Here is a 22,307-nt window from a genome sequence, read left to right as displayed (position 1 = left end):
TGTTGATTTCGCGTCAAAGTTTCACACGCAAACTGAACTACTTGACCAGTCAAATTTGGTGGGCGGCGCGCCCCCGTGGACAAATCGGGGTATCACAACCCCCTCTTAACCTGCACAGTTAGGGACACAAATAGCGCTCTGACGTGCGACAAAGTCCACTTCCGGTGGAATGACGCGCCGATCGGCGTTCCCATGGCCACGCCTGAGCTCTATTTGGGCTGTCAAGAGTCGCCTGGACTTGCTGCAAGTTGCGCGCGCTGTGACGGGACCGCTGGAGATGCGCTCAGTCTCCTCCTCCGCCTTGTCGCGGTCGATGCGCTCTCCTCCACGCTGACGAGCTCGCGCTCCTCCCGCCGCGCACACGCCCTTGCAGCCACCGTCAGGACGCGTCGCGAGCCTTGGGATGCACAAGGTAAGTCACCTGGCTCTCGCGTGACCTCCTGCAACGTGGTCAACTTTTCCCGAAAGGCGTCAACTTAAGCCATGACGTCATTCGGACGAAGAGTTGCAAAGTCGGTCCGGGTGAGTTCGAACGTCTCGATGGGGAGAGGTCGTGCAATGAGATCAGGTGAAAGCAACCCCGAGTGGGCGGCAGCTCGCACTTGGGAGGTTATATAATCGTCAAGAGTGAAAAGCGCCATCCTGTCGGCGTGGGAGTGGACGAGATGTTTCGCGCTTTCCTCGCTGCTTCTTGTCGAGTCCGAACCGTCGCACGCGCGTGTGCGTGACATGCGGCAGAGAGGTTCAACGGAAACTATCAGCCAATTAAGCACCTCTACCAATTATGTCCACCCACCTGAGCAGTTTGCCGTTCCTGCAGCGTGCATGTGCAGTTTAGAGCCCGATCCCTGGGTTAGCAAATTTAATTGAACGCATCCGATCAGCAAGATGGCCCATATTATCCAAGTTATTTAAGCAACTTGTTGAGTTTCTAGCGAGTCGAGCCTCCAATTTGGGAGACTAGTTTACAAATAATCTAAATTCATGCATCGAAGTGCAATGACATCAAAAAACTCCTGAAAATAATTCCCCAAAACGCAGCAAACGCAAAGGTTTTTTTGGGGCCATGTTTTGTCATGTGAAATATAATTGCAGTAAGGTAATAATTTTCATTTTCTTTTAGTTTCAGTCCCTTTGGTGCACTTGCTTCTTTTTTTTCCATTTTAGACTAAGCAATAACCCGTATAAACACGATAAAAATAATTAACATTTGTTGAAATTGATATATTTTGCGTTTTTCTGTCGTTAATGTTAAAAGAGGTACATGTGTAGTAATACTTAAATAATAATCTTATTTATATTCAGTGCATCGACTGAGGGGGGGGGGCGCAAAAAGTTTTCTCTTTTCTAGGGGGGGCCTGGCAAAATATAGTGGAGAAACACTGGGTTAATCACTGCATGCGGGTGGGCTGAAGAGTGTACGTCACAGTTTACAAAATGTTGTTGATATATTTAGCTCTACTTTTAACCATGGCTATACCCAGAAGCCATTTTATGGAATATTTGATTCATCAAGTATGAGCAGTTCTTGATGCCTTGTTGCATCAAAATATTGACCCAATTCGGGTCAATGCTGGGTATAAATTACCCAACATAACTTGAAACATTGTGACTCACCGCTGGGTTTCTTGTTTCACCAAATTTGGGTGATTTACTTTTCCAAGTTGAACTTCATCGCCATCTGGTGGAATCTTGAAGTTATGTTTGATGCTCCGATGACGTCCTGTTTGGTTAGTTGAAATGCAGTCAACAAGTGGAAGTGAAATTTGTTTCCAAGCATTTACCAACAGCTAGAATAGCTCACTTTTCTATCAATGTTAAAGTTAATATTGTAAAGTAACGTTAATATTGTTTGTGTATTCCAAATAGTGTGTTTACTGACAATACTGTTTTTTTTAATTTGCTGAGCAATCCGTGTTATATTGGCCCCTATGCTAACCAATACTAGTTTTAAGTCACAATTGAATGTGGATGTGTTTGTTAAATAATTTCATTGAATACAATGTCTTTGTAACACGGGTTCTTGATTGTTTACGTGCGTCTTTAACCCTCTCTTTGAAGTGCTTTGCCTCCATCTTGTGGCACGCATATGCAATTACAAACCCTTTTTACAGGCACTCAATTACAATTATTGTTCAAATTTTGCTTTTCGTTCGAGTGCTTTGTCCCTACACATCAAAACTCGTACAGGTTCACTGCATGATATTGTCAACCAAACAGACTCACTCTCATAGAATAGACGCACACGCAGACACACAAGAACACTAACACACGTAAATACTTGACCATTCGTGTTGTAGATACAAAAAACGCATACGCACACACATACATGCATACACCTCCTCCAAGTGCTAAGATGGTAAAATAATGAATATTCACAGTTATGCTAACGGTCCTCCTCTCGTACAGTCCAAGTGTTGTGTTACAACTGACTCACAAACGGCTTTGTCACTCTCACACACACACGAAAATGGACACTAGGCTTCACCCCCCCCCCCCCCCCCATGCAGGACCCCCCCCCCCCCCTCCCCCAAAACCCTCTATACAGGACACTTATAGCTGTCCTATTACTCACGAGGCTAAAATTAGCCGCCATCATGTTCACGCAGATGCAATGCGGGCGGTTGTCAAACTGTTTTTTTTTTCTCTCTGGTTTTGCGTCACATTGTGAAGCAACTGCAGCTAACTTCATCCGTTACTATGAAACCCACAGACGCAGCTCGGTTAGCTACCGAGTTGACGTGACTCAGATTCTTGTCAACTTGTCAGTTGTGCGTTTGATTTGTGGGCCGCGTGCACACAAAACTTCCATGTTTGAGTTGCGCAGGCGTGATGACTTCCATTGCAATCACAACAAAAGGCTTGTTTCAAATTTCACCATTTATTTCTTAAACCAAAACAACCAGTATCCTAATTCATTCCCGAATGACATGTTCATCATTTTTCGTTCAAGATTACAATGTTCAGCTCATTCAATTTACTTCTGGTGTGATTTTCAATATTCAGAAAATTCTCACGTCACTTTTATATTTCCCGCCAATATCATCCACACATTCCAAATCATTCCACATCTTTCAATATCTTTCCACATCAGTCAATATATTCCATGTTTCACTAACATACTGTATTTCACATTTTTTTAAACATCTTTCAATATTCAATTATAATAGATATATTTCACATTTACCACTATATTCACATCACATTTTCAATCGCCATCATTTCGTTTAGAATTTTTCACCAACATAGTGCACATTTTCACTAATTTCCTTCCACGTCATTCAATATAATTTCAAATCCTTCTATATCTTTCAGTATTGTTCTATATAATCCACATATTACAGCAACATATTGCACATTTTTCAACAAATATCATATCATATCATATCATATCATATCATATCATATCTGGTAAGCCTTACGTACAAAAGAATTATATTTTAGCAACTATTTTTGGTATATTGCTTGAGATTATGTCTCTATTATCAATTATTTCAGATTTTTTTCAGATGCTCAGACTTCATATGTGTACTAGCTTGAATTGTAGGACAGCCCTAGATTGTTTTGAGCCCGTCTTTAGTTTTGTTCTTTAAATTATGTCCAAGGATGATATACCAGGAGATGGCAGCGTAGTCAAAGTCGCTCTGAACTCGTGTTCCAGTCCAGATTTAAACAGTTGACTCATCTGAAAATTAAATCAATTTATTGCTTTCTTTTAGAGCCAAAAAGTAAATAAATGAAAATGATATCCAAGGTCATTTATTTTTTTGTGCATTTAAGTACAAGCTCTCTTGTTTCTATCCCAAAACGTGACTTTGCAATCTGATTTTGCTGTTGACCATGTCAGGCACATGTGACTTATTTTTTTCGTATGATGTGCGCTTGAAACCTACATGGAGGCAGGTTAGACCTTATGTTGGTATTTTTGCAGAAAATAATAAGAGAAGGCAATTTTTACTTTAGAAAGTGCATAGAGAATATGCTCATCTATTTGAGAAATGAATTGGTGTTAATTAAAGTAAGAAATGAAATAATATTAAGCATAAACTGTCTAATGGCAAGAAAAACTGTCAACCTTTGTTGTCATCCATTTATACAGCACTTTACCGATATGCTTCCTGGTGCTTCACAGAAAGGGAAAAAGAACATAAAAAAGAGCAGTAAATATGTGATATATTAAATGAAACCTTGTTCTTCTTTAAAACATAGCAATAGCTCTTGATCGCCTACTGATTGGCAAGAAGTGCAGTGCGACCGTTGTCCCCCCACGGAGATACAATCACAGAATCTGGTGTTTTGCTTTTTGTGCCTCCGCGGTACCATATCTTCTTCCACAAGCATCTGACCTGTGCTTGACAATGCCAATGCCAACTACAGCTTCCTAAACGGGCATCTGTGACCGTCTAGGCACCGGTCCATATCAGAATCTGATGGTATGATAACAGCTATCATGCTATTGAAAATATATCTCTAAGATATATACATTTTGAAAGCTTTTTTGGGGAGGGTAACTATCCTTTTTTCTAGATCATCTTTAGTTTATAAATAAATAAATATATATATATATATATATATATATATATATAAAATAAGGCATTTGTTATATTTACCATGCACAATGGTAAAATAAATAAGAAAATAATATTTAAAATCTAAATATAAATGCACAATATTTCTGAAAAATTACTGATTTGAAATGACCTACTGTTGAGTAAATCTAAGTACTGTACTGTGTTTCAAATCGATCATACAACTATTATGCGTAATTAAGAGTACAATATGGTTTATGTCATTTAGTGTGAAGGGAAAAAAAAGTAATTGAGAAATCTACAATAAGCATTCATTTTCATACTTACATCAATTGCTTGCATAATGTCCTTCACTTTGCTTCATCTATCTTTCATGTTTACTATTTTTATCCTGTCTTCAAGTGTTAAGCTTGGTTTAAGTTTGATGCGCCCATCAAATGACATTAGTTTGGCAACCACGCCCCTTTTTTGTCCTTGTTTCACAATGGGGGATTTTTTTGGTTTCGTCGTAGAGGAGTTTTACTGCAGTGTGAATAATCCCTTTAATTTTCCAATGTATGAAGTCCGAGTATAATGTGTTCAGAAAAACTGACAACTGCTGACAATTGCTTGAAAAATCGACATCAGTCCAGTAACAAAGTATTTGTACTTGCCACCTCTGGCGCGTTTTTGTGTGGGCGCAGTTGCAGTTTACGTAAGAAAACACTGTTGAGGTCGCGCTCCCAGAACGTCTCAAATGCGCGCTGGGGTCTTCGCCAACGATGATGCTGTAGAGGAGACGAATCAAATGATGAAAACAACAATTCTGGACATGACAAATGAGCTCTTTCGGGCTATTTTTTGCCAACTTGTAGTTGTCATGCCCATTGCGAAGCGGCGCGCACACGCGCCAGGAGGGGGAGGAGTTATGTAACAGGTGTCAGGAGGTGAGTGTTGATGTGCTAATGAATGGCAACAAGTATATTCCTTGAACGTTTGCTCAAGCAGATGGTTCCTCTAAAAAATTTCACTGGACGCAAAGGAGGATGCAAAAAATAGAGGAACACGTGGTGTACACAAGGTGTCACTTTTATTTCTTTTTTTTTTTTTTTTTGTAGAAATAAACCCGTAGCCTGCTTGCCACTTTAACAACCGCGTTGGTGTGTGTGTGTGTGTGTGTGCGCGCAGCTTCGACTTATCAGGGAAAAGGTGTTTCACTGAGTGGGAATGCCTGGTAGAATGTGTAGGCCAGGGTTGCCATGGCAATCATCTGCTGCTACGCTGGCGAATGCTCGCCGGCAGCCCACACAGTGACATCCAACTGCACGCCAAGCCGAGCGAGAGCCACGATTCCAGGGGCCAACTATCACGAGACGCTGAAAATGAACCGCTACCGTCAAGCTAGCGTTAGCGTCGGTCTTCCAGCTTGTGTAACCAGAGTAAAACCGTGCATGTTAAGTTTTGTTTGTCTTCAATGCTCGCTATGAATGACTGAATGAACTAACAGAACTGGAATCTTGTCAAGCACATGGATGCGGAAGAGATGTGTAGCCCAGGAGTGTCCAAATTCAGTCTTGGGGCAGTTTTTTTTTTTTTTTTTTGCATGTTTTCATGTTTTCTTTTCCTGGACCAGTGGTTCTAAACCTTTTTTCAGTGATGCACCCTCGGTGAAATGTCTTTTCAGCCAAGAATTGCTTAACCAGTGCAAAGCATATTGGGGTTAAAAAAACAACAACCTTAAAACATGCCATCAATGTCTGATTTATTAAACTATAGAACCTTTCAAACGTCATATGTATTGGTCCACTAAAAAATTACAATACCCTAAAGTGTCCTCTTTTGGATCACTGAAGAAATCTGTTATCGAAAAGAAATAACTTCATTATAAATAAATGTTTTTACACAAAAAATAATCAATATAAAGTGTCAGACCTGTTCTAATATATATATATATATATATATATATATATATATATATATATATATATATATATATATATATATATATATATATATATATATATATATATATATATATATATATATATATATATATATATATATATATATCCACAAAAAATAAGCACCATAAAGTGTCAGACCTGTTCTGAAAAAGAAATATTTATAAATAAATCTTCATCCACATAAAAATATTCAACACAAAGCGTCCTGCTTTGGGATTGCAGCCGAAATCTGTCCGACCTGACCTGTCTGTCTGACAATACCCTATTGAGATAATACACTCCAAATGGTTGATGCAGTGAGTAAAGTTTGCATTCTCTTCAAAAACAAATACTTGCATAAAAATTGCACTGACGTTTCAGAAAAAAGTAACACAAGATGGCGATTCCTTCCCTTCACTTTTGAGAGCTAATTGGTAGTCCATGCTTAAGCTTTGTGCAGTATTTTGTCCAATCCTTTGATCTTTACATCAAAGGATTGAAAGAAGAAACTAGGGAGCTGAAATTTTACCCAGATAGTGATGATGTGTTAAAGTGCAACATGGCATGACCACTTAATTATCAGGAATGGGCCATCCCTTGGTTAACATACTGTGAGAATGATATGGAAGGACTCAAAAATGGTCCCTGAGATTGATAAAAATGGTTGAATTTTGCTGCTTGACAAATTCCATAAACACGATTATTGGTAATTACAATATTGTTTAGACCAGAGTACATAAGTTGCTTTCAAATGTGTTGAGTCAAAAAGTAATCATAAAGTATGATCTTAAAACATGTAAAACGTATAGAGTATTTGGACTTTGTTGATTCCCACAACTGAAGACGACTCATGTGATTGAGCCCACTTAGTTATACTGTATGTGTTCCGTTACTTGTTTCAGATGCAGGCGGCGGGCGCTTCTCAGCCAGGTCCCCAGAGGGCCTTCAGCGTCTTGGATCGTCTCCTGTTAACACATCCGGTGTGGCTTCAGCTGTCACTCAAGCAAGACTCTGCCCTCTACATTCTGCTCAGAGAGCCTGTTGGGGTGAGCACACGAGCACGGGGAGCACACGGGCACCATTTAACTTAATTATGTCACGTCATGTAATGTCATGTAAAACTAATCAACAACCCAGATAAATTTGAATTCATCCAAAAAGTGAACTTCAAAACATCAGTTCATTATCCACTCTGTCCACTTAATGTACTACAACCCTGCCCTGTTTATGGTCATTTGTCAATTAAAGACAAATACTTTCAAAACCTTTCTTACGCTTACTTGATTAAGCAACAGCAATTATATCCTTTTAAAGCCCCCGGTGGTGACGATGTAGCCCACAAAGTTTTTGTGGCGCTTTCCATTCACCAGCAAGAGGTGCTAGTCACCAGCTAGCTTGTGCGCTAACCTGTCCTTGCTAGTTATACTTTATTCCCATAGTGTCCTGTGTTCAAACATATAACGATAGTTTAAATAAACTAAATAGCACTTGTTAAATTATTCATGACAGAGCAGTTCTTTATATTGTGGCTATAAGAGAGGATGGATTTTAGGAGTATAAGCATAGCTAGCTAACTTAGGGTCACCTCGGGGATAGTTTCTATTTTCCGCCCAGTGTCATAAACCCCAACGGATTTTGCCAGCCTCATTTTCTTGCCCATTTTCTGGCCCACGCCTGGATTTTCTATTTTATTTATTTTTTTAATCCAACAAACCGACTGTTTTGGACCATGTGTATGTCAATAACACAGCCGCCATAGAGATTCATATGAGAAATCAATTTAAAAGGAATTAAAACAGTTTACTTTCACCTCCTGCTTTCGTGTCGAAGAATCATGGGAAATTATGTCACACCATAGTGAGTTGAGACTTCTGGCGGTGTGTTCCCAGTATGGGACAATGAGATCTGTTGTCCAAATGATTTTCAGATATAAAGACAATGATTAGAGAAAAAAAAAACAAGTGCTTGCATTCAACGATTGATAATTATGTGAAGAAGCAAAAAAAAAATAAATAAATATTAGAGGTGTGTGCAATGACCACTCACACAGAAAACATTTTGTTTATTTATTTGACAAGTCAAATTCAGAACAACGGGTCGAGCAAAATACTGTATGTTGGATCACGGTGAGAGCATTGACATATTTTTCTACTGAACTGCCAGGCGTGTTAGCATTTAGCATTAGCTAAAGGCTCAAAACTGAAAAGGAGAAAAAAAATTCAAGCCACCTAGAGTTTTCACTTTTAGCCCATGTTTTTAGCAATTATCTTCAAGCTTGTTAAATGTATGTAGAAACACATTTCTGAATTCACTTTAAGAGTCATTAAGATCTATGCTAGCTTGACTAGCTAGCCACGTGCTAATCTATTGATGACGTTGGTCTTCTTGCAGACATTCTTGGTGCGAAAGTGCAGCGTGAGCCAGAGGAAAGTTCTATGTGTGAGGGTCACGGCTGAGAGGAGCTCATCCTCTGTCAAGGAGTGTCTTATCTGTGAGGAAGACTACAGTGAGTGCAGCTTCATCAGGAATGTGGATGACGCTGGGGGAAGGCTGTCACTCACACTCTGCTTCCTCCTCTGCCAGCGTTTGCGTTGGAGAGCTCGGCACTCAGCTTTCCGGACTTGTGTCGCCTGGTGGCCTTCTACTGCGTCAGCAGGTCCGGTTAACTGTGGTACTTCTGAATAACAATAATGGATCAGCAGCATCACATAACACTCCACTCACTGAGATTTTGAGCTTTCTTTGAAACGGTGTATTAGTACCGTATTTAGGTTAATTTTCAAAGTTGGTATTTTTCAATGAAAATTTGTGGAAATCTAAACAACACTGTTTATATTTATGGTTGTGATCGTAATGTATTTCTTGAGGTCTTGATCTCATGATATCACTTTTCAAGGGGTCTAAGTCTCTTCAGAATCAAATGCCAATTTACTCAGTCGGTTTTTGGTTTTGGACTGAGCAGACTTTGTATTTTTGATCATACTCCATACTCTCCTATATGATTGCTAAAATTCCCCAGTTTAATTTCCTGTTAGAATTTTGAGAATTTATCAAAACATTTCCTGAAATTTGCCCACATCTTCCACCTGTTGAGAACCTTATAATTTCTCTTTCACAACAATATGGGTACGGGCCAGTAGGAGGGCACGAATTGGTGAAAAAAAAAACAGTTTTACAAGAGAGAAAAGGGAGGGAAGTCAAAATCACTGTCAAAGACAGTGAAGTGGTGTCAGTTAGTTTTTCACAGTATTTTCTATGAAATTCACAGAATTTTTGAAGCATGAAACATTGAACAAAACTAAATACTACACTGTGCGAATTGGTTTTGCGTTTTTCTTTGGATGGGGGTTCCCGGGGCTACGCAGTTCAAAAACCCGTAGAAGGAATATAAAACAAGATTCTGACCTCAAGTTTTCCGCACATTATTTCTCCAGGTACACTGAAAAAAAAAAAAAAAAAAAGCATACAAATTGAAAACTGAAATTTTCACCAAGCGGTCCAATTCTATTGGTCCAGACCCTGGTTTAAAGTCTTCCTCATTTGAATATTTCCTGTTATTTTGCCTGTAGGGACATCTTGCCTTTTCCTCTTCAGCTTCCGGACGCCATCGCCAAGGCCACAACGCACAGGCAGCTTGAGGCCATCTCGCACATGGGCCAAGGTGCACTCAATCACGTCGTCGTCGCTTCTCAATTAGGAGACGGCGTTCTTACTACTGAATCTGAAAGCCTAGCTTCTTTCTGACTCTCCTGGTCTCCGCACAGACTTCTGGAACTCTCCGACCGCATCGGAACTTCAAAATGGACCTCTGGCCTCTTTGAGCAGCAGCTTAATCCAGGTGGCGTCGGGCTCGGAACGATGGCGTGTTCAGGGCCAGGGCAGTCAAAGCAAACTGTGCTTTATAAACCCGCTCTTCCTGCAGATGGAAGTCTGTAAGGTGGGTTCACCCTAGACTGGTCCTCAGTCACTGGCGCTCTCAGTCTAGTTCATTTTAGATCGATAAAACCCAGCAACGCTGTGAATGTGAACTGAGAAATTTGTGGTGAAGCAGCCATTTTTTTCCATTCCCATAGCAATCAGAAATCCAGAACCACAGTGCCTCCAATAAGCGACACCGCTTCAAGCGTAGCATGCGGCTTCGGCTCTCTGAGTCCTCCATGAATCTGTCCCTCGAGGGAGTGGGCTCCTTCTCTCCATCCCCATCAATGGAGACGCCCGTTGAGTCCGAGAGGCTGCGTGACTCCACTTCACAGAGGAGGGTTCATGCCGGAGCGGGGGTCCTGAGGAGAACTCCCGCCGTGTCGCCAGGGTCGGCAGGGTCAGAGGAAGAGGACATGATGACCACACGGGCACCTCATGTAAGATTCTCTTAAAAAAAAATCCTGCAACTCTTAAGACTGATCTGGAGACCACATCTTAAAGATCTGGTCTTGGACTACCAACAGTCTTCTCTCAGCCTCAACTTGTCTCAGTCTTGATCTTGACTCAGTCTTGACCCCCAAGAGGCTTGAACTTGTCTCAGTCTTGATTTCAATTTGTTCTAGAGTTTTGGGTAGCGTGGTCTTCAGCACAACACTAGTCTCTGGTAGTCTCAAAACTGACCTGTTCCAGGCAGCATGGTGGCATAGGCCAAAGACAAAGAAAGCATATTTATGGAAGAAGAACTCAAGGTAGCTAGACAAACATGTTAGTTGTCTACATTGTGGGGAATTACTTCTTTCGTTGTGTTTTTTTATGGTGAAAAATGTGATTTTATACTTTGGTACTACATTTGTAGTGGTATCTCAAAGCCTATTTTATTCAACAACTAAAGTAAAATGTCGGTCTGCCAAAAAAATGTATCATCAATGACAATGAGCTTCTGTATAGTGATTAACAAATTAAAGGCATTACAGAAGTATTCACTGTGACACATTTTCGAAGAACTGGGCAATCCGTTGCCTAAGCAACAAGTGCCTAATGGAACATCCACATTTGGCGAGCGCTTCCGAACTTTCAGCAGGTGGAACTTCGTGAGAAGGACCATTTGTACTCACCCCGATTGGCAGACGTAAACCCCTTTTATTTGTAATCCGTCTTTGCATTTTTTTCAAGGCTTCTCGTCATAAAGTACACGCAGAAAATGCGGATGCATACATCCAAGGCGGGCGCTGGTGACAGATAACCCAGATCTGCAACTTCACAATAAGTCGTGACATGTTTGATTTACTTTGCTCTTAATTTGAAAAGAAAAATATACTAAACTAAGTTTGCTGAAACGCAGGTAAAATCCCTCACACTCCCCGACGTGCCTTAATGTACCTTTAGGGTTACACGTGCCTCCATTTGAGAATCACTGCTTTCGGTCACAGAAAAATTGCGCTTGGTAATCTTTTTTTAAACTGGCCTTTATTGACTCAAGAGAAATTCTCATTGTCAGCTCCATTATCAATATGTGTGTACTCTGATTAAGGTGGACCAGCCTCCTGATATCCAGCAGTCCGTCCCAGCGGAGGTTCCTGCCATTGAAGTGGCTCTCCTGGCCTTGGAGCGGCGGCCGGCTCCATCCCTGGCCGAACTGGACAGCAACAGCTCCTTCAGCAGTTTAGACGAGGAAAACGATTCGGATTCGGATTCCGAGAGCGGGCTCCAAACGCACGCTCAGAGCCTCCGGCGGCCGCCGCTGGTGCGATCTCGAGGCCGCGGCGGGCTGCACCGCATGAGCGAGGCATTTGTGTGTTTCTTCGCTCCTGACAAGCGTTTGGCACGACTGGTCCTGGAGCTGTCCCGGGACAGGCGTTCTATTTTTGGCGGGATGGTCCAGGATTTCCTCCTGGCTCATACGGGGTTGCTAAAATCGCTCGCCACCGCCTCATCGTCTGCACCGCGCGTGACGTCTGTGCAACTCCTGCAGGGCGTGCGCCTCTTCCTGTCCCAGGCCAAGTGTTGCTTACTGGAAAGCGGCGAGCTAGAACCTCCCATTGAAACTTTGGTGCCAGAGAATGAGAAAGGTAAACCCACCCAAGCAGACTCCAAACCAAAAAGACACATTGTTTTGTTGCGCGTGCATAAATAAATTAGATAAAACTCTCACAGACCCGTGCGTAGGCTTCTGTGTATGTGCGTGCACGTGTGTTGCCAGGCAGTTCGCGGACTTCTGGGGGGATTGCTGGGCCGCTCGCCTTCCTTCCTTCCCGCACTCTGATTTATCTGCCTTTGCGTTGGTGGGAGCCATTTGCATTTTTTTTCCCTCACTCTCGTTTATCATAAAAAGATCTCACAGGCCCACGCACGCTTGGAGAGCGCACGATTCAAAGGGGGGGGGGGGGGGGGGGGGGGTAAGGGGAGGCAGTTTTGCAGTGCAAACATGGAGTCACTTAATAATATCATCATAACATTTTCTTCATCACAGGTGAGAGTGCGAGGGAAGCATGCCAAGAGTGGCTGTGGTGGAAAGTAACTACAAGTACAAGGCTACAGTACTTAGTATTTTTTTTGTATCTTTGAGTATTAGATTTTTGATCACTTTTCACTTTTACTTGCTACATTTCAGAAACAGTTAGATAAAAATAATGCAACTGTGGGTAAAACAAAACAAAAAAACATTATATTTGAGTCAATATGATCCAACTTTGAGTTTTTTTAAATATTAAAAAAAAATATAAAAAAATAATATATATTATATTATAATATGTTAAAAGGAATTATATAAAAAATAAAAGATATTATATTTAAAAAAATAATAAAATATAATAAACACTTTTTGAGGTTGCTTTGTACAAAAAAAAAAACAAAAAAAAAAGCCATTATTTGGGTCAATTTGACTCAGCTTTCAAGTTTGTTTGAGCCCAAATGACTCAATTTTTAGGCTGTGGTATTTCTCAGTGAGTTTTATGATGTGGATGCTGCTTTAGGACCCGGAATGACCCAGTTTTCAACTGTGCGATTTCATCTCTCTAAAACCAGTCGGTCCAGGGTGGAGGGGTTCATTTTGACCAAACATTTTGGTTTAAATGTATAACCTCAAAAGCTGGTCAATTGCTTTTTGACCCAGCATTTTTCAAACAGTCGTCATTGTCCTAAATTCTTGCCATTTAAGTCATTTAATTTTTTTAATTTCATCTTCAAGGGAAACCTATAAAATGCTTATTTACTCCCATTCTTCCATACTTTCTTTATTTTTTATATTGTACCAAATTTACAAGTAATTTCTGCTTTTGTAGAAAAAAATGTGTCCAAATTCACCTAAGTAGCACTCGGATCCTTTCTGGACCCAACTAATTTTTGATCAATTTTTTTGAACATTTAATATCTATGAGAGCGCTTGAATTTGAGGGTGTGTCATACACTGTACAAATGCTGTAGCTCCATGGAATCAACAGTTGGAATTCCAATTGTTCTCCTGGTTTGGCAGATCTTGCCCTGGAGCGTGCCATGTTCTCCTGCGTGCTCCGTCCACTGAGGTCCCACCTGGACAAAGCCCTCGTGGCGCTCCACCAGCAGGACGCATCCAGCCAACGCTTTAGCCGGAACCTCTCGCGTGTGAAAGGCGAAGGTGCGGCAGAACGCCTCGGCGTGCGCACGGGCGTGCCCGACGGTCGGCAGGTGGACAAGGTGAAGCAGAAGTTGGCGCTGATGCGGCGCATGCACTCGCCCGTGGACAAAGTTCTGCTGCTGCTGCAGATCTGCAAATGTGTTCAGAAGGCTCTTGGCGCCGCGCAGGGTGAGACGGCAGCTTTTTAACGATCTTAAGTTGGACCCCTTGATATCTGGAGTGTTTGCTTCTCAGCAGGACAGGAAGTGAGCTGGGAGGACTTCCTGCCGTCACTATCCTATGTGATCATTGAGTCCAACAGGCCTCACATCCTGATCGAGGTGGAGTACATGATGGAGCTCCTGGAGCCGTCCTGGCTCGGTGGTGAAGGTTAGTTCTCGCTGGAACGTCGGCTCGCTGAACCCGGAGTCCACTTTGGCGTTTGCGTGCTTCCAGGTGGCTCCTACTTGACCAGTGTGTTCGCCAGCCTGCACCTGATCCAGAGCCTGGACCGGGACCAGACGATCTCCGGTTGCCTTACGTCCGAGGCCCAGGAGGCGTTGAAGCAGTGGCGCTGCCGGCGAAGTCACGAGGCTCAGAAGCAAAATGAGAACCAGCAGAGCCAGGTAATGGTGGCTGCAGGATTCCATGGAGTTGGTTGTCGTGGGAACACTTGAATCAGAATCTAAACTCATTACACGTTGAAAAAATCTTGAGGAACAGTTGATTTTAAGAATCTTGGGCTGCTCTTACACAATACATGGTTGATTATTTCCACCCAGAAGATTGGGTTGAAGATTGGGTCAAATCTTCAACCCAATGCACTGGAAAAATAATGCAACATTAATTCAGTCTCTTATGGACCCACTTTTGAACCCTTTTTGAATCATTGTTAACCCAATGTGTTTACAAGCTTAGCTGTAGCTTTGGGACCACTCAACAAGAAAGAGAAAAAAATAGTTGCGTCTTAGATTTTGATTTTTTTGTTTACTTGAATTTAGATTAGAAAAAAAAGGAACCGATCATTACTTGGGGCAATTTGACCCAACATTATGGGTATAATTCATAGATAACCCAATTTTAGGGGTTGTTTTGTACAGAACTACCCCTCCTTTATTTAGTTTGTGCAAAAATGACTATTTTTAGAGGGTTATTTTGAGCAATAGCATATACAGAGTCAAATTGATGCATGTAGTAGATTTGTCCATTTTTTAGCCCAATTGAGTTGTTTTTGTTTTTAGATAGCTGGGTTATATTGACCCAAGTAGCAGGCTTTGTATTTTTTGGAACAAAATGCCAATTTATTGACACATAATTGGGTTATTTTCGGCCAGACTGTTTTTGGAGTGCATCTTTTGCTTCTTTTTTTTTTTTTACCCAAATTTTATTATCCATAATGCGGATTGGTTCATTTCTAATTTGGATTGTTTTTTTTTTGTTTTTTTTTTAATCCAATTGTCTTTAGATTGTGGGGTCATTTTTACCCATGTAACAGGTCTGTCCTTTTACTTTTTTTTTTTAATCCAATTTGGTTATTTTAAGCAAACTGTTTTTTAAGTGTGGGTTTGTCATATCACATAACCTTTCAAATTGAATTCACAACCAAAGGTTTTGCATTGGTCCCTTTATGATGCTAATTAGTTTTTTGTTGTTGTTTTTACCCAACTGCTGTTTATATTTGGGTTCTTCGATTCATATTTTTATTCGGATTAATTTATTGGTCCCCTTAGGGAAATTAATTTAATCGACCCAACTTTTTGGTTTGAGTATACAACCCAGAAGTTGAGGCGGACCCTTTTGACCCCATTCGGGTTGTTTCTGACCCAACCCAACCCAAGAGGTTTTTTGTGGGGGTCTGCAAAATAATTTGCATCATACAGATGTCTGGGTAGTCACCCTCCATTTTTCATAAACATGCTTGAAATTAATTTGCAGGGATTAGTTTTGAAAGGTAATCCTTCGATGTGGGCCATGCATGAACTGACACACACATACACAGACACACACACTTTCACCTGTTATCATACCGCTGGATTCAGATTGGTCTGAGAGAGAGAAAAAAAAAAAAGTGAGGCATTGTCAAGCACAACGTTTGCGTGCGGTCACGTGGTGCCTCTCCGGTCTTCAAATAGCCCATCCAAGTGAGCCGGCAGCCAGATTCTGCTCCGACACAGGCGGGCGATCCGTGAGGCGAGTGCGATGAGGAAGTGGGCGGTCAGATAACATGAAATTTATTGAGCTGCATCTACGCATCCAAGCAGGCAAACACAATATGCACACGGACAGCGAGGAGCTTGGTGACTCTGTAAGTTGGACCTGTTGACAATTGTATCATGTTGATGTGTGTGTGTTTGAGTGTGTGTGTGTGTGTGTGTGTGTGTGGGGGGGGGTGCTCAGGCTCCAAAAAGGATAAGTGAGTATGGCTGAGTACACTGCTAATCCGTCAACCCTCACTTTATCTTTTGCGCGTCGGAAATATCGTAGAGTTGTAGGCAACTGCTTTGTGCGAATTGGTACCAAGGAGGTTAGGGAAGTTAAATATGTATTTAAAGTTTGTAGGAGGGGTAGAATCATTTAAAGACAAAGCCAAGTAAAAAGTTTTCTTCACAAAAATATGTTATTGCGCCCCCTCGTTGAAATAAGGCATTTTTTGGTTGATAGTGCATTTCTCAAATATGAATTGAACAGCAAAATACACACGTTTTTAGCTATCTCTGATAGCGGCGGCCATTTTGCCACTTGTCGAGTGTGACATCTTGGCTGCTCGGGGCTCAGGTGACGACGATCATGATGGTTCAGGTTTGGAAATCTCACAAGACAAAATGCAGAAATCAGGTGAGCTGTGAATACAAAACCCCTGAGCAACTCTGATGTCATTTTCAGTCCACAACAAGTGGCAAAATGGCCGCCCCCTCAGATGGTTAAAAACAGGTGTATTTAACTACTTAATTTTATTTTATTTATATATATATATATATATATATATATATATATATATATATATATATATATATATATATATATATATATATATAAAATGGTGCAACAGAACATGTTAAGGGAACGGCGCTTTTTGACTTGACTTCCCCAGTCAAACACTTGGGAACACCCTCTAATTTTTTTCTTTTTTCATTATTAAAAAAAAAAAATCCTGAATTGCAATGTTTTGATGAATTATATGATGAATTATGAATTATATTTTTTATTTTTTTGAGGTAGGCACATTTTGTCTAAGTAACAGATTTGCACAGTTTGGTATTTTCTCGGTCAGCTTTATGATGTGGGTGATGCTTTATGAGCTGGAATGACTTTCAAGATATACTTGTGAATTGTGACGAGTGAACAGTTTTATTGTTTGGCTTCTTGATGGAGGGGGTTTCAAACCTCATCCTCTGAAGGACGCTTAAAAAAATTGGAAAGATGCATCGGCTACTTTGAAATTTTTGGACGGTAATTCACTCAACACACTGAAATCACATTAACAACAAATGGTATGTTGTGTATATTTTCTGTATTTGTTTTCTGAAAAAATGTTACATGACAGCTTTCAGTGTTTTCGAACTTTTGACTGGCACTGTTTATCCCTGTGATTTGCAACTTTTAACCTGGAATGGTTAAACTTACTTGTGGAAGTCGATGTCCAGACTGCAGATTTGGACTAATTAATGTTATCTGATTCAACCACAAAGACAATATTTTTATGTTCTTTTTAGTCCTAATGTTTGATCCTAAGTACTTATTTATATATGGTTTTTTTTTTTCAATATTTTTTTAGAGTTCCGCTAAAGAAGGATCTGAAAACACTTGATACTAAATGGGTCAAGAACTAAAGTTACGTAAAAAGTTCCTAAGTAAACAATTACTTACGCTTTTCTCTATGCTATTACAGTTTTCTCTTTCTACATCGCGGTTTGACGCTTGCGGATTTTCATCCATGACTAACTTTTTCTGTTGCAGGTTTATGTCATTATATATATATATATATATATATATATATATATATATATATATATATATATATATATATTTTTTTTTTTTTTTGCAATTTTTCTTCCTTTGAAGTCAGACTAGGTGAAAAATACCAATTTTATTTATTTGAAATGACATTCAACCTAAAGTAATCGAGTACCTTAAGTAATTGATAATACTCGCGCTTTAAGTACTAAAGTAATACTCGCGCTTTAAGTACTAAAGTAATTATTTCCTTTAGTACTCAATACTCAGCACCAACTCAGATTACATCAGTGATTTGGTACCTGCTGTAATTTAGTATTTGATTAGTTTAAAACCTAATGTACTCGATTACTTTAGTATATTGAAACTTAATTACTTACTTACCTGAGTAATCGATTAATCTAGTACTTAATTTCTTAAAGCAATTGAATATTTTCATTCTCAACCTTTGTGCAGTATTTTGTCCTATCCTTTGTTCTACAAATACGTTTCAAATCAAAGGGAAAGTATTGAAAGTCGAGATCAGGAAGCTGAAATTTCACCCAGATGGTGACAACATGCCAAAGTTCAACACGGCACTACCACTTATTATCACCCGAACAGGTTTTTGCCATCCCTTGGCCGAAATACTGTGAGAATGATGTGGAAGAACATGTTCAAAGTACTGCATATGTTTTAATTACATAAATGAATTGAATACTTCAATGCTTGATCAATTTAGTGTCAGCCGTTTATAGAAGCTCCTTTAGCCAAGCATTTAAAAAAAAAAAAAAGTGCCAAGGGTTGTGTGTCTGAAATCTTTACTCATGCATTGCCAACCCAGCAAAAATGGTTCCTTGACGTCTAACGCCGTCATTGGCAGTAAATGAGTTAAACGTACTTCCTCAAAATGGCAGCTTCTCAGTTAGTACTCTGCAAGTAATGCATTTCAATTCTAATCTATGGTTGTGACGTATAGGGAAAAGTAGAATTAACTCATTCGTTGCCGCTCCAGCAATCTTGACGTCCATATCCGTCATTGGCAGTGAATGAATCAAAACATGTCAAATATGTCTTTGGGATTGAATGAAGTATTGTTTCTGCTCCTCCCCTCCAGAGGTGCGTTCGAATATTGTTCCAGGACGGGGAACGGAGCGCCGTGCGGACCTTGCAGTGGCGAGTGGGAGAGAGCAGCCAGGCGCTGGCGCAGCTGTGCGCCGCCACCTTCGGCGTGTCCGACCCGCAGCAGTACACGCTGTACTGGCGCAGCGGCGGCGAGATGCGCGCCCTGCCGCCTCAGGCCCAGCCTCAGGACCTGGCGGGCCACAGTGAGGGAGGCCCCTCCCTCTCCTACCTGAGGACCGACCACGACTTCAGCAAGATGCGGCGGCTCACCAGAGGTGGCGCCGTGGACCTGAGTGAGTCGGTGTGCGAGGAGTGAATGGGAGGGCGGGGGGCAGGAAGGAAAGGGGACGTGGGTCGGAACTTGGCGCCGAACCGAGCGGGAGCGGCGCTGCGCCTGGTGCGGAGGAGGATTCCGTTTCTATCATGGAGGGATGACGTCACGAATACGGCCCGCCGCTCGAAGACCTTGATGCCAAAGTTTCCAGCGTTTAACCCTTGTGTTGTATTTTGTCCAATCCTTTGATCTTTACATCAAAGGAACATCACATCAAAGGGAAAACTTTGAAACGAGACACTCGGGAGCTGAAATTTCACCCATATGGTGACAGAATGCCAAAGTTCAACATGGCACCACCACTTAGTCCCTTGGCTAAAATACTGCCAGAGTGATGTGGAAGAAAATGACCCAATGATCAAAATACAGCACAGGGGTTAAGAAGGAGAAGCAGGAAGTCGACGAAAAGCTATTTGATATACAGCTTCCGATTACCACCAGAAGCCTGCGCAGACGACAGGCAAAACCTCAGTCCAGCTGCCAATTATATTACCTGGTTGAATAGGCACTACTATTACATAAGACAATTCAGCACACTAGTAGATGAACAGTAAGATTTTTTTTTCACCCCTACGGCCACCATAATCGCTCAATTCAGTCATGCAATTCTCAACAATAAATATTTGACTGATTAAAAATATATATAATTATTACAATTTTTAATTTGGTCCCTCAATTCTTACATCACAAAGTGGTAAAATTATTTTGGGGGGAGGGGCTAAAAAACAATAACTATGGTCTATGAAATGTTTGAAATTGGTTCGCAGGGTCCCATTCATAAAAACGCTGATACATCTTTTACTGTCCTATTTTGTTCTTTCCTACTCTTTTTTCTTTCCTATTTCTGTCTTTCTTAACTGTTTTTCTTACTTTATTTTAACTCCTCCATTTTCTTTCTTCCTTTCAATTTCTTTCTTTTACTCTTCTATTTTTTTCCTTCCAGTTCTTTCTTTCTTTCTTTCTTTCTTTCTTTCTTTCTTTCTTTCTTTCTTTCTTTCTTTCTTTCTTTCTTTCTTTCTTTCTTTCTTTCTTTCTTTCTTTCTTTCTTTCTTTCTTTCTTTCTTCTATTTTGTTTCTTCATTACAATTTCTTTCTTTTACTCTTCTATTTTCTTTCTTGCTTTCTAGTTCTTTCTTTCTTAACTATTCTTTCTTTTTTCTTTCTTTCTTTCTTTCCTCTGTTTACTTTCTTCATTACAATTTCTTTCTTTTACTCTTTTATTTTCTTTCTTGCTTCCTTATTCTTTCTTAACTATTCTTTCTTTCTCTTTCTCTCATTTTTTCCTTCTCTCTCTCTCTCTCTCTCTCTCTCTCTCTCTCTTTCTCTCACTCACTCGCTCTCTCTTATACATATAATGATTGGCCAATATGTAAAACCACTATGGTGAAGTCTTGGCTTTCCTTTCACGTTTTAAAAAAGTAGACACCATTTTTCATTTGAACTACAGTATTGATTCTGGTATCGGTAGTCTCCATGAGAACCCATCACTTTGTTCTACCAGAGTGGCTTGATCATTTTCCTCGTGCTGGTATTTCGCCCTCTGTAGGAAATGTGTCTCATTTATCTTTTCTTTATAAGGTGTCTCTTAGCATGACGCAGTGTGAATGAGGTTCTAATGATCATTTTTGCTTTCATGGGTGTTGATCATTCACAGATTTTTGCTTTTTTGCAGACCAGGCCAGCTCTTACCCCTGTCGTAATGGGAAAAACGTATTCCTCTCATAAATTGGACTTTACATAACCTCTCTCACAAACACACATTTAAAACACATAATAGAGTGAAAAAAAAACAACAAACACCAGCTGTGGATCTTTCTTTGCATCAACTTGAGAGGTTTACCACCCTGCTTTCTCCTGTGTCAACCTCACAAAGAGTTACTGGAATGTTCTGTATGTAATACTATCAGAGGGCACTCGGCAGGAGGCTTGTCATTCCTATGTGGATAGGCGTGTACAGGTGAGTTTTTCAGCTAATAAATGTTATGTTCTCAAAAATAAATTCAAAAAAAAATCCAGAGTAGTTTGAGAAATCGCGAATTGATGGGTGTCCACTGTACCAAACTGGCCACCAAGCATATCACCTTTGAAGACAACAAGCCAGTCGGACTACTAGAAATATTTCTTAACGGCGACTGGACTAATGTGACCAGAATGAACTCCCGATGACTGTTCACCTCCACGTCTTGTGTTTAAAAGCTACCTTTGAATGTTCAGCTTGCAGGGTGGATGTGTGCAGCACTGTGCAGGCTTTAACCAGCAAGTGGCGATGATGATGTGTTTTGAATATAACTGCATGCTTTTTTAAAAAAAATATATATTTTACTTAAAGGCTATGCGAAAGTGACGTGTGCATGTGTTTACTGTGTGAGCTCACTATTCCTTTCACTGTAAACGTGTCAGATAATTTGCAATAATTACAATAAAAAATTGGTGTGCATATGTGTGTAGTTATGTTGTGTCATATATTTACCGTGCAACTGATGTAGGTCAAATGCAAAAAACAACTTTTATTCAAAAGTTAATACCGCGTAGCATTAAAAGTAAAAAATGCGGTTTGTAGCGTTTAGCCTTCAAGTGTGTATGGACGTGTTTGCAAGTACGTTCAAACGTACTTACAAATACTGTACGTGCCTTTAACATAAGCCCAAACGATAAGAACATGCCATTCATGTACAACAATTTTATAAAATATTAACAAGTGTAATATAAGGAATAATAATACATTGGAAGAGACGATTTGAAAAATTAATGACATATTAAATCACATTCATAGTAGGCTACTGGGAAAAAGAAAACGCAATTAGACTAATTTAAAAAAATACTGTTTTTTTAACACAATACATGTATTAATGCTTGACATCGTTGTAAATACGGTTTTTAAGCCATTTCAGTTTGTATGGCATATTGTCCGAAAACTCCATTCTCGTGTTAATGACAATATTCGCCAGCAG

The 22,307-nt window shown here is 40.3% G+C and overlaps 1 protein-coding gene across 2 annotated transcripts; it reads left to right on the top strand.

Annotated features, from left to right (window-relative positions):
- Positions 1 to 203: 203 nt before the first annotated feature.
- rin1b (Ras and Rab interactor 1b) lies at positions 204 to 21,793 on the top strand. 2 transcript variants are annotated; one of them, XM_088417832.1, is made up of 12 exons: positions 204 to 412; positions 7,354 to 7,497; positions 8,843 to 8,957; positions 9,035 to 9,107; positions 10,021 to 10,112; positions 10,216 to 10,388; positions 10,525 to 10,809; positions 11,904 to 12,441; positions 13,845 to 14,153; positions 14,220 to 14,354; positions 14,421 to 14,590; positions 19,015 to 21,793. In XM_088417832.1, the coding sequence occupies exons 1-12, from the start codon at positions 404 to 406 to the stop codon at positions 19,336 to 19,338; spliced, it is 2,367 nt and encodes a 788-aa protein (XP_088273958.1). In that variant the 5' UTR covers positions 204 to 403; the 3' UTR covers positions 19,339 to 21,793. The 2 variants fall into 2 exon arrangements, with proteins under 2 accessions (XP_088273958.1, XP_088273967.1); XM_088417841.1 differs by having other exon boundaries at positions 205 to 412; positions 14,223 to 14,354.
- Positions 21,794 to 22,307: the final 514 nt, after the last annotated feature.

Source organism: Hippichthys cyanospilos, chromosome 1 (assembly GCF_059441005.1).
Source record: "Hippichthys cyanospilos isolate Australia breed blue-spotted pipefish chromosome 1, RoL_Hcya_1.0, whole genome shotgun sequence".
Classification (NCBI taxonomy): Eukaryota; Metazoa; Chordata; class Actinopteri; order Syngnathiformes; family Syngnathidae; genus Hippichthys; species Hippichthys cyanospilos.
The sequence above is the reverse complement of the archived record's forward strand: the minus strand, read 5'-3'. Positions and strand labels throughout refer to the sequence as shown.